General features: G+C 48.0%; 1 protein-coding gene across 1 annotated transcript in view; it reads left to right on the top strand.

The window, feature by feature from the left end:
* Positions 1–12,307: 12,307 nt before the first annotated feature.
* DDX46 (DEAD-box helicase 46) overlaps positions 12,308–12,926 on the top strand; it is a 60,556-nt gene continuing 59,937 nt past the window's right edge. Inside the window, exon 1 of the mRNA XM_044280943.1 lies at positions 12,308–12,431. Coding sequence (XP_044136878.1) covers positions 12,415–12,431 — 17 coding nt within the window. The 5' untranslated portion in view covers positions 12,308–12,414. The remainder of the gene's footprint in view (positions 12,432–12,926) is intronic.

Raw genomic sequence — 12,926 nt, forward strand, 5'->3', positions numbered from 1 at the left:
TTGCCGGTAAGTCTAAAGGCCGTAAAGCGTCTAAAGCCACCATTAGTCGCTGGATCAAGGAGGCCATTAAGGAAGCTTTTGTCTCCCAAACCTTAGATCCTCCCGAGTTTGTGAGAGCCCATTCTACTAGGGCGGTCTCCACCTCGGTTGCGGAAATGAGTATTACACTCACCGGTAATCCGGTTTCCTGGAAGTCTCCATGACACTACATACATCCCACCCTTTGTTCTGCTATTAGCTATTATCCTTTCATCCTGGGGTTCTTCGTTAAAATACACTGGTGATGTGAGGAGGGGGTGGGGGTTTTAACCTCTCTGTGTTTTTCCTGTCCAATCAGGAGGGAGTCAATCTCAGCATGTGGTGTCATGGAGACTTCCAGGAAACCGGATTACCGGTGAGTGTAATACTCATTTCCCCCGTCGTCTCCATGACACCACATGCTGAGATAATATCAAAGATATCATTAGGGGGACGACTGCCGACAGGACCTTACGTCCGAATCTTAGGTCATCATTAGCGGCTAAGTCTAGCCTGTAGTGCTTAGTGAAAGTATGAGCTCTCTTCCAGGTTGCTGCCCTGCAAATCTGTTGTAAGGAGGCTGAAGCTTTTTCCGCCCAGGAGGCGGCCATGCCTCTGGTAGAATGTGCCTTTAGTGAAGCGGGGACATCTTTTCCCTGAGCTTTGTATGCTTCCGAGATGGCCATCTTAATCCATCTAGCGATGGAACTTTTCGCCGCTTTCCTCCCCTTGTTGGGACCTGAAAATTGGACAAACAGATTTTTGTCTATTCTCCAAAGACTGGTAGCTTCCAGGTACTTTAATACCGCTCTCCGGACGTCTAATGTGTGGTAAGTAGATTCCTGATAGTTTTTCGGATCGTTACAGAACGAAGGGAGAACAATGTCCTGAGACCTATGAAAGGTCGAGACTACCTTGGGGAGGAAAGTTGGATCTAATTTGAAAATTAATCTGTCCTCAAATATTGTAAGGAATGGTTCTTGTATGGACAAGGCCTGCAGCTCACATACCCTTCTGGCTGAGGTTATTGCCACCAAAAATATAGTTTTAATTGTAAGCCATCTGATGTGAATAGAGTCCAGAGGTTCAAATGGATTGGAGGTTAGACCCCCTAGTACCGTATTAAGGTTCCATGGTGGCGCCATGTTTTTAATCGTAGGTCTGATCCTATCTGCTGCTTTAAGGAATCTGGATATCCAGGGATGTTCTGTTAGCTTGGTATTATATAGTGCCCCTAAGGCCGATACCTGGACCCTAAGGGTATTAGGGGATAGTCCTAAATCTAGCCCGTCCTGAAGAAAATCCAGGATTAGTGAGATGTTGGCTCTGAACTGGTTGAAGGAGGTTCCAGACCAATCCGCGAATTTCTTCCATATTTTTTGGTACTTATCGTTGGTAGTCTGCTTCCTGCTAAGGAGTAAGGTGTTCACTACTTTTTTTGATAAACCGAAGTTTAATAAGTTGGATTCTTCAGAATCCAGGCTGACAATTTTAGTATTTCCAGGTCTGGGTGAGTGATGGGCCCCTGACTTAGAAGGTCCGGCCTCCGAGGTAGAAGGAAAGGAGCTTCCACGCTGAGGGCTTTCAAGAGGGAGAACCAACTTCTTTTGGGCCAGAAGGGGGTTATCAGTATTAGTGTACAACTCTCTTTAGGAACTTTTGCAATACTTTGGGAATAAGCGGAAATGGGGGGGAATGCGTAGACTAGGTTTGTTGTCCAGCTCTGATTGAAGGCGTCTACTGCCCCCGGATGATCCCTGGGGTTGAGGGAGAAGAACTGGTTTAGCTGATGATTTCTCCTGGATGCAAACAGGTCTATCGTCGGCCTGCCCCATTTCTTTGTGATTAAATGAAAGACTTCTGGGGCTAACATCCATTCCCCAGGGTCTAGTCTGTGCCGGCTTAGGTAATCGGCCTGAATGTTTAATACTCCCTTCAGATGAACTGCTGAAAGAGATTGGATGTTGTTTTCTGCCCAGGAAAAGATTTTGTTCGCCAGGTTCTGTAACAGGTGATGCCTTGTGCCTCCCTGGTGTTGGATGAAGGCCACGGCTGTAGCGTTGTCCGAGTAGACTAGGACGTGACGTCCTTCTGCCAGCTGACTCGTATGTTTCAGTGCTTCCCACACTGCCTTCAGCTCCTTGAAATTTGAGGATTGCTGACTTACGTAACTCCCCCATGTTCCCTGGTAGGAGTTCCCCTGGACGATCGCTCCCCAACCGTGGAGACTGGCATCTGTTGTGATGACTAGAGGGAGATCTTGTGCCCAGAAAATCCCGTTTTCTAGGTTGGATCTGCTGAGCCACCAAGTTAGCGATTCTTTGGTCTTTGTATCTAAGAATACTCTCCTCTCTAGGGTTAATTGCGATCTGTTCCATTTGTCTAAGATGAACTTCTGGAGTGGTTTTAGATGGAACTGTGCCCAGGCTACTGCTGGAATGCAAGCAGACAGACTCCCTAATACCTTCATGGCCTGTCTTATCGAACAGAATTTCTCCTTCTTGAACTTCCTCACAGCTGACTGAAGCTTTACTATCTTTTGAGGTGGTAGAAAAGATCTTTGGGAGACTGTGTCTAAGGTTATGCCCAGAAAATCTTTCCGTTTGGATGGGATTAAATCCGATTTTTCCCCATTGATGATCCAACCCAGGTTCTGTAGATGCCCCAGGACTAACCCGAGATGGTTTCTCATGGTCTCTATGTTGTCTGCCACTACCAGTAGGTCGTCCAGATAGGGGATCACACAAACTGCCTTTTCTCTCAAGGTTGTCAAGGCTTCCGCCATTATTTTGGTAAAAACCCTCGGGGCAGAAGAGATCCCGAAGGGGAGACACCTGAACTGGAAATGTTGAATGTTTCCCTCCAACTTTACTGCGAACCTTAGAAACTCCCTTGATGACCTGTGAATTGGAACATGATAATAAGCGTCGCTTAAATCTATTGTGGCCATCACCGCGTCCTTCTTCAGGAGCTTCACTGCTGACTTCAGGGTCTCCATTTTGAATTTTTGATATCTTACATAATTGTTTAGATGTTTCAGATTTATAATTACCCTGGATTTCCCGTTTGGTTTTTTTATAATGAAGAGGCGGGAATAAAATCCCAGCCCTGTCTGATTTTTTGGAACTGGTTCTATGGCGTCCAAGGTTAATAGGTTTTTTATATCTTTTTTTAAGGTCACAGTTTGAGATGGAGGAAGGGTAGTGACTACATATTTCTGTGGGGGGGGGGGGGGAAAGAAGATCTATCTGATAACCCTCCTGTATAATACTTAAGATCCACCTGCTGTTTGTTACGTGCTCCCAAGATTTTAGAAAGGAGCTGAGTCTTCCCCCCACAGGTATAGCGTCATTGTTTGCTATTGGATGAGGAGGCCTCTGCCCGGTTTGGGTTGAAGAGGAAACTTCTCCCTCTGCCTCCCTTCGCATAACTACACCTCCCAGTCTTCCCTTTATCTTTTTTATTTTCGGGTTGAAAAAATCGGTCACGAAAGGGCTGTCTCTTTTGTTTATATCTTTCCTCGGGAAACCCCCTTTTTTTATTTGTTGCGTTGTCTAGGATTTTGTCCAAATCTTCACCAAAGACGTACTGACCGTGGAAGGGGAGTGCGATTAATTTATTTTTGGATGTGATGTCTCCTGACCACGCTTTGAGCCATAATGCCCTCCTCGCAGTATTTGAGAGAACAGCTGTACGGGCAGATAGTTTCACTGATTCGGCTGCTGCGTCTGCTAGGAACGAGGTTGCCATCTTTAGTAGGGGCAAGCTCTCTAGAATTTGATCTCGTGGCGTTTTGTTAACCAGATGTATCTCTAGCTGGTCTAGCCAGAGGTTCAGTGTTCTGGCCACACATGTAGAGGCGACGCCTGGTTTGAGAAGGGCCGCCGTAGTCTCCCAGGTCTTTCGCAAGAGACTCTCTGTTTTCCTGTCTAGAGGATCTTTCAACTGTGCTGAGTCCTCAAACGGCAGGGCCGTATGTTTTGCTACCTTGGCCACGGGCGCGTCCACTTTTGGAATAGTTTCCCAATCTGTACAATCCTCTTGGCTAAAGGGGTAGCGTCTCTTAATTCCCCTTGGGATAAAGGATCCTTTATCCGGTTTTTCCCATTCTGATCGAATTAGTTTTTGTACACTATCAGGGACCGGAAAAACCGCCTTCTTTCTTTCCCCTAGACCCCCAAATATTTCTTGTTGGGTAGACTTAGGGGCTTTAGGCATCTCCATCTGAATGGTGGCCCTGATGGCTCTGATAAGTTCCTCAATATCTTCAGGATTGAACAGGAAGCGCTTATATTCGCTCTCTTCGTCTGAAGATCCTGGGTGCCTTTGCACCGATTCGGAGTCTGAGACCGCCAGTCCCTCAGAGTCGGAATCCAGGATGAGTGATTTAACACTACGGGAATCCTGAGTGGGGGCAACTTTGGGGGGAGTGGGTTCTCTGGCAGCTAAGGCTAGCTGGACCTCCTCTTTTACCACTTTTCTAATGTCTTCAATTAAACCAGAAGACTCAGCCTTGATGACACTGGCTGTACATTCTTTACACAGGGCTTTGGATGCTGTGTTAGATAATCTCTTGCCACAAATACCACATTTTTTGGTTTTTTTGGCTGCAGAAGTGGAATCCTTTTCTCCCTGAAAATGTTAAGGGAGGAAAGGATGAGCAAACTGAACCCACCATATCAATCATATGCCTGAGAGCATGTTACTCACTGTCCCAGGGTTTGATGCAGGCTCGGTTCCAGAGCCCGGCGCGAGGGGGGTGCTCATCTTGACTCCCGACCGCCACAGATGCTCCTCGTATGAGCCACGCTTAGCAGGGCGCCATTACCCAGGTCCTGTGCGTTTTTATGGTGTTCCCTCGCTTCAGGACCTGTGGCGCATGTGGATGACGTCAGCGCGTTCTTGCTCCGCCCCCTAGCGTCTGACGTCACTTGCCTGCCAGCCGGAAGGGACGCATCTCAGCGCCGATCCGCCGCGTCCTCCTTCCCTCTGCATCAAGCCCTCCTGGACCGCCGCAGAGGGAATCTTCGCAGGGGCACTACGTGTGTGCCCGAGCCCAGGCCTAACCGAACAGAGGAGGGAGAGCTGCACTGCAGATCCGACCTCGGCCTGTGGATGAGACGATTCAGGTGAGCCCAACGAGCTCCGTGCACCTCTCCTGCTTCCTTATCCTGATGGGACAGGAAAAACACTGGTGATGTGAGGAGGGGGTGGGGGTTTTAACCTCTCTGTGTTTTTCCTGTCCAATCAGGAGGGAGTCAATCTCAGCATGTGGTGTCATGGAGACGACGGGGGAAAGAAGCCTTCTCCCCTTAGAGTTGATCTGTAAGGCGGCCTCCTGGAGCTCTGAGTCAACCTTCATCTCCCATTATAGGATAGATGCTAGGATGGCAGAGTTTTCGGCTTTTGGGCAGACAGTTCTTACTTCTGCCAGGCATGAGGACCCTCCCTAGGGGTTTTATCTTGCTATCTCCCCATCTGTGCTGCTGGTAGGATGTAAGGGAATTGTTAATTTCTAACGATAATTTGTTTTCCCTTAGTCCTAACAGCAGCACACAAATATCCCTCCCTAAGTTACATCATACTTCTTAAAGACACGGTGGGCTGGGGGGTGATCTCCTCCCTTTCAGGGAGCTGAAGATCGTTTATTGGTTCTTGGGCTCATTAAAATTCCGCCGGTCCTACCAGTCCACAGGGGCAGTTAACCCCATCTGTGCTGCTGTTAGGACTAAGGGAAAACAAATTATCGTTAGAAATTAACGATTCAATGTACAACCATAAAGTACCAACAAAGTGCTTAAAATTTACAGATGCCAAGGCGAACACAGGGCTCAAAATACCCCTCCATTACCAGTCAACCACAACCCCCTGACACCCCAGCGTCCCCACTCCCCTCCTTGGCAGTAAACCCCCCGCCTTGGCAGTCACTAACAATACCGTCATTTTTAGGACAGCTAAATTGACTTAACCCAACTGTCGAGCCTAGGACTTCTGTAATCATGCATATTTGACCTTTGGATGCCAGTACTTTATTCTGATGCCACACTCAATAGCAATCGAGGCAGCAGAGAAGCCAGACAAAGTAAGGTCACTCCTTCTGTCCTCCGACCAGCATCCCCACAGTGAAATCACGGGGTGCCAACTGGTGGCTATGGCAGCATGGGGCCTTGTGACGGTCCCAAGGGCTGCCAATGATGTTTGCCCATGAAGCTCTGCCAGAGTCAGGGCTTAATAGATAACCATGGCAACAAGCGCTATACTAGAATGCAGATATATTGCAGCATTAGGTCCCCTAAGTGACAGTAAAAAAAAAAATATATATATAAAATTGTTTAAATATATTCAATTCAATATTCAGCTTATTAATAAAAAAACTTGTCCTATTTTCCCCATAGACAGTTATAAAAAAATTAATCAATACACCTTTCTTGTATCACCGCATCCATAAAGGTATGATCTATTAAAATATAATAACCCCGAACAAGGCACGTTGACTCTAAAAAGTAAAAATTAAAAATACCAAAAACACAATTTGTTGGTCATCTCATTTTCCACAAAAAATGGAATAGCTAATTATCAAAAAGTGTCATGCACAACAAAATTGTTTCACTAGAAACTACATCTCACCACGCAAGTAACAAGCCCTTACCCAACCCCATAAACGGAAAAATTAAAATGTTATGGGCCGCAGAATATGGCGCTACTGGGAAATAAACTTTAATTTATTATATTTTGGTTACTTAGAGGGGTATTCCCATCTTAGACAATGGGGGCATATCGTTAAGATATGCCCCCATTGTCTGATAGGTGCAGGTCCCACAGCTCGGACCCGCACCTATATCGAGAACAGAGCGGGGAGCGCTGTGGCTGGAGGACCCCAGAATTCCCGGGGTCCATCCACCAACAAGCGCTAATCCCCGCCTCTCCCTTAGGTCGAATGCCTAAAAGATCATACCAGTGTAGTACTGTATTGCGGCGGCAGCAGGGAGTGCACAGCGTCATAGCAACCAATGACGCCGTGCGCTCCTGCTCTCAGCAGGAATCCAGCCGGTGGTTCCACGGACTGCTCACGGCCGTGTGCATTCGGCCTTAGAAGTGAATGGGAGCGTGCCGCAAATGCGCAGTCCATGCTCCCATTTATTTCTATGGGGCAGACTGCAATAGCCAAGCCAGCGCTCGGCTATTTTCGGCGGCCCAATAGAAATGAATGGAGGGTGGCTGCGCATGCGCAGTGCGCTCTCCCTCGCTTTCGGGTCTCCGTTCTTGATATCAGTGTGGCTCCCAGTGGTGGGACCTGCACCTATAAGACAATGGGGGCATATCCTAGCGATATGCCCCCATTGTGTGAGATGAGAAAATCCCTTTAAGGTAACTAAACCTATATAAGTTTGGTATTGCCAAATCATACCGACTCATAGAATAAAGATAATCGCAGTAAAAGCAAACATCAAAAATGCATTCCCAAATGGGAATTTTTAGTTTCACGCCGCAATGATTTTTTAACACATTTACAATACATATAATAGTGCCATTAGAAAGTACATCTCCTCCCACAAAAATTAAACCCTCATTAGGCTGTGTCAATGGAAAGATAAAAAAAAAAGTTATGCCTATTGAAAGGTGGGGTATAAAATAAAAAAATAAAATAAAAAAAGCTGCTGCAGGAAGGGGATAAAGATCCAGTAGCTGTTATTGTTGATTTACTATCATCTGGCACCCAAAAACTAATGAGATTCTATACCACATCTCTTTAAAACACCCTCACACAACATCTATCTCCCTTAAAAACCCTCCAGACGTACCTTCCATGCGCAGACAGGCTCTTCATCCTTCTCTCGTGTCATGGTGACATCCGCTTCAGAGCATGCCTGTTAAAAATAAACAAGTGGTTTTGAGTAAAAGATCCGAGTCCATCAAGTAACCCCTTTGTCACCAGAGTCCCATTACCAGAAATTCCATTCCGCCATGTCTCAGATTGAAGACCATCATTGTGGATCATGGACAAGTAGATAACAAATGGTCAGAATAGTGCATTTACAACATCAGATCATGTGACCAATTTCTGTCGAATTGGGCTACTTTCACACGCGCTAGGTGCAGATCCGTCTGGTATCTGCACAGACGGATCTGCACCTATAAATGCAAACTATGGTATCCGTTCAGTGTGGATCCGTCTGCATAACATCTTTTTCAGATCTGAGTTTTCACAATCGTTAAAACTCAGATCCGACAGTATATTCTAACACAGAGGCGTTCCCATGGTGATGGGGACGCTTCAAGTAAGAATATACTAAGAACTGTGTACATAACTGTCCCCTGCTGCCTGGCAGCACCCAATCTCTTACAGGGGGCTGTGATCCGCACAATTAACCCCTCAGGTGCCACGCCGGCCAAACCCCCCTGTGCCGCACAGACCTGTCACTTACCAGTAGGAGGAGCGCCGGCCGCCGAGCAGACAGTGGTGAGGTAGAGGGGTCTGGCCCCTGCTGGCTGGAAGCACCCGATCAGGGGGCTGAGATCCGGACAATTAACCCCTCAGGTGCGGCACCTGAGGGGTTAATTATCTGGATCACAGCCCCCTTTAAGAGATCGGGTGGTGCCAGGCAGCAGGGGGCAGTTATGTACACAGTTCTTAGTATATTCTAACTTGAAGCGTCCCCATCACCATAGGAACGCCTCTGTGTTAGAATATACTGTCGGATCTGAGTTTTCACGATCTAACTCAAATCCGATGGTATATTCTAACATAGAGGCGTTTGCATGGTAATGGGGACGCTTCAAGTTAAAATATACCATCGGATTGGAGAAAACTCCAATCCGATGGTATATTAATAGGGACTCCTGACTTTACATTGAAAGTCAATGGGGGACGGATCAGTTTGCAATTGCACCATATTGTGTCAACGTCAAACAGATCCGTCATGCATTGTAAGTCAGGACGGATCCGTTTGGCTCCCCACGGCCAGGCGGACACCAAAACGCTGCAAGCAGAGTTTTGGTGTCCGCCACCGAGGCGGAATGGAGCCAAACTGATGCATTCTGAACGGATCCTTATCCATTCAGAATGCATTGGGGATGAATGGATCAGTTCGGGGCCGCTTGTGAGAGCCCTCAAACGGATCTCACAAATGGAACCCCAAATGCAAGTGTGAAAGTAGCTTAAGACCAATAATTCCTGTGTGTAACAAAAGATGTGTAATAACGGCCATTTGAACAATAATTGGTTATAAAATCCGTCAGATAATCTGTTAGTGTCAATGTACCATTAGGGCCCAATTAAAAGGAGGAATTATTGGACAACAAGTGTTCATATGAATGCTGGTCACCGCTAATCGAGCTGTGTAAGAGGCCCGTCTATCAATTGACGAACAGTTGCTGACTTTGTGCATCTACTGTATACACTGACCGTACGCTGTAACATCCGGACCCTGCAGACTTCTCTATGGTGTCGGCAGTGGGTTGTACCGTGTAACCAGGGCGGCACGCTGCCAACAGTATAGAGAAGTATGCAGGATCGCTCAGTATACAGTGATCGTTTGCATCCACCTATATAAAAGGCCAATGCAAATGAGCACTGATCAAGGGGCAGAATCGTTGGTCAGTATTTAAAGGGGTTCTGCACTTTGTTTAAACTGATGATCTATCCTCTGGATAGATCATCAGCTTCTGATCGGCGGGGGTCCGACACACGGGACCCCCGCCGATCAGCTGTTTGAGAAGGCAGCGGCGCTCCAGTAGTTGCCTGGGCGAGGCTAAGCTCCATTCACTTGACGTGATCCCAACGTGATCTTAACACTTCTCCACATGCTCGTCAAAAAACCATGGCCCGCTTTTGCCATGAGGCAATATGAGAATCTGGCCTCAGGCAGCATCTTGTGCTGGCTTTGAAGGGGCGACATCAGAGCAGCCTATGGCCGTGGCTCCCCTTGCCAGTGGCGCATTAGTTTTCCCTTTATAAGATGCACTGCAGCGTTGGCTCAAAGTGCCCTCTGTACATCCTGCTTGTTCTTTTCAGGTAACACACTATGTCCTGGCTGCCTACAGCGCCAGTATGGACAGAACGCACTCTGAGCTGACACTGCAGGAAGTCAGGTGACCATGCAGTGTGGGCCCCGAGAAGACAAGAGAATGGGGAGACCACTGGACTGGGAAAGGAGCAGGAGAGGCAAGTTAATTTTCTGCAGGCCCGATATGGGTAGGTGGTGATATCCGGAGGTCCGATATGAGGGGGGGGGGTCTATAAGTATGGTGGTCTGATATGGGGCTCTTGAAGTCTGGTCTGGGGGGGGGACTAATCGGAGTGTGGTCTGTGGTCTGCAGGTCTAATGGGGTCTAGTCTGAAATCTGATATGGGAGTCTGTAGGTCTAATGGGGGCCAAGAGGTGTAATGAGGTTTTGATATGGAGGTCTGATATTGATATAAGGGGGTCTTGAGGTTGGGTCTGAGAGGCCTGGTCTGAGGTCTAATACATGGAGGGTTTTCTGACATGCAGGCCTGAAGGGGGTCTCATCTGAGGTCTGATATGGGGGGGGGGGGGGGGTCTGATCTTAAAGTTAAGGGGGTATTTTTTGTACTTGCTTCACTCTGTGTGGTACCAGTATTTTCAGCGGAACTGTTTCTGCAGTATAGTATTGGGGAGCATACCAGAAAATATTAGAGGTGGCAGGACGGGGTGTTGAGAAGGTGGGAGGTTGATGGAAAAGTAGGAAACTAAGATGTCTGTTTGTCAGACTCTGCAGAGAGAAGTCACTATGGTGGTCTAGGGTTGGGCAATATCAAAAATTCATACGATAACGACATTAAAGGAGTTTTCCCATCTCAGACAATGGGGGCATATCGCTAGGATATGCCCCTATTGTCTGTTAAGTGCGGACCTAATTTGCATATATAACACATTTTTATTTTTACTTAAAGGGGTTGTCCGGGTTCAGAGCTGAACCTGGACATACCTCCATTTTCACCCAGGCAGCCCCCCTGACATGAGCATCGGAGCAGTTCATGCTCCGATGCTCTCCTTTGCCCTGCGCTAAATTGCGCAGGGCAAAGGCATTTTTCAGAGTTCCGGTGACGTACCGGGGCTCTCTATGGGGCTGACAGGAAGCCCGGTGACGTCACCGGCACTGATGGGCGGGATTTGGCTCTGCCCTAGCCAGTAAAACGGCTAGGGCAGAGCTAAAGTCCGCCCCTCAGAGCCGGTGGCGTCACCGAACACACCGCTGGGCGGAAGTTACCGCCCGGCAGTGTGTTATTGAAAACACAAGAGCCCGTGCCCTGCGCGATCCAGCGCAGGGCACGGGAGCGCATCGGAGCATGAGATGCTCCGATGCTAGGCTCAGGGGGGCTGCCAGGGTGAAAATAAGGGTATGACCGGGTTCAGCTCTGAACTCGGACAACCCCTTTAATAAAACTATTCAAAGTTATGAGAAATATATATCGTGGACGTGCTAGTGGTGATCTAGCAGCGTATGTACACAGCTCTATAGGCCAAAATACATCACTTCCCTGCCTTCAGCCCCTCCAACATACAGTCCCATGTAAAATATATCACTCCCCCTGCCTACAGTCCCATGTAAAATGCATATCTCCCCCTGCCTTCAGCCCCTTCAACATACACCACCTTTAGTCCCTTCCAACATACAGTCCCATGTAGAAAACAACACCCTCATCGCTTTCAGCACCCTACTCTATACAGTTCCATGTAAATAACATCTCTCCCCTCAGCCCCTCCAACATACAGTCCCATGTAAATAACATCACTCCCCCCCTCTTCAGCCCCTCCAACATACAGTCCCATGCAAATATCAGCATCCCCCTTTCAGCCCCTCCAATATACAGTCCCATGCAAATAACATCACTCACCACTCTTCAGCCCCTCCAACATACAGTCCCATGTAAATAACATCACGGATCTCCCTTCAGCCCCTCCAACATACAGTCCCATGCAAATAACATCACGGATCTCCCTTCAGCCCCTCCAACATACAGTCCCATGCAAATAACATCACGGATCTCCCTTCAGTCCCTCCAACATACAGTCCCATGCAAATAACATCACGGATCTCCCTTCAGTCCCTCCAACATACAGTCCCATGCAAATAATATCACTCTCATCTCTTCAGGCACCAGCAAAAAAAATAAAAGGGCCCAAAGTAAAAAAATAAATAAATAAAAAATCAATAAAATGCACAGAACTTCATCTTCCCATGCACAGACTTAATCACAACATCCCGCTTCTCTCTGAACTTTATCCTGCCCTTCTGAGGCCCCGCCCTTTAGCTAACGAGACCCCGCCCCTTCCGGTGACATCACACCTACCAGGATCAACGCCATCACTATCGTTTGACGACGGAGAGGCGGGAGGTAGACTTGGACGTAGTGTACAGGCCTGCAACGCCATGGGCAGAGAGTCCAGGTGAGTGCTATGTAGCTGAGCGGACTGTGTGCGCCGCGGACGTGCTGAGCTGTGCTGGTCGCGCTGCTGCGCAGTACGGAGGTATCTGTGTCCGGTGAGGCCCGTACTCCAGGTTGTCCCTGGTCGCAGAGTGCGTCTGTATAGAATAACCGTGCAGTGCTGTATAATAACCCCCAACATCTCACACGTGACCGTTCACCCCACATGGGGACCACCAGTAAACCGGTGCTGGCTGACATCGTTACAGACACCAAGCAGGTTGTCCCCAGCCCAGCAAGCATTGGACTAAGGGGACTTGGAGGATTCATTGCTGGAACTGCCTGCCGGATCCGAAAATCCGTATGCAAACGGATTGCATTTGTTTCTGGGTCTGGCTCATAAGGCCTCTTTCACACTTGCGTTGTCCGGATCCGGCATGTACTCCACTTGCCGGAATTACACGCCGGATCCGGAAAAACGCAAGTGAACTGAAAGCATTTGAAGACGGATCCGTCT

This window comes from Bufo gargarizans, chromosome 2, assembly GCF_014858855.1.
Source record: "Bufo gargarizans isolate SCDJY-AF-19 chromosome 2, ASM1485885v1, whole genome shotgun sequence".
NCBI classification, from domain to species: domain Eukaryota; kingdom Metazoa; phylum Chordata; class Amphibia; order Anura; family Bufonidae; genus Bufo; species Bufo gargarizans.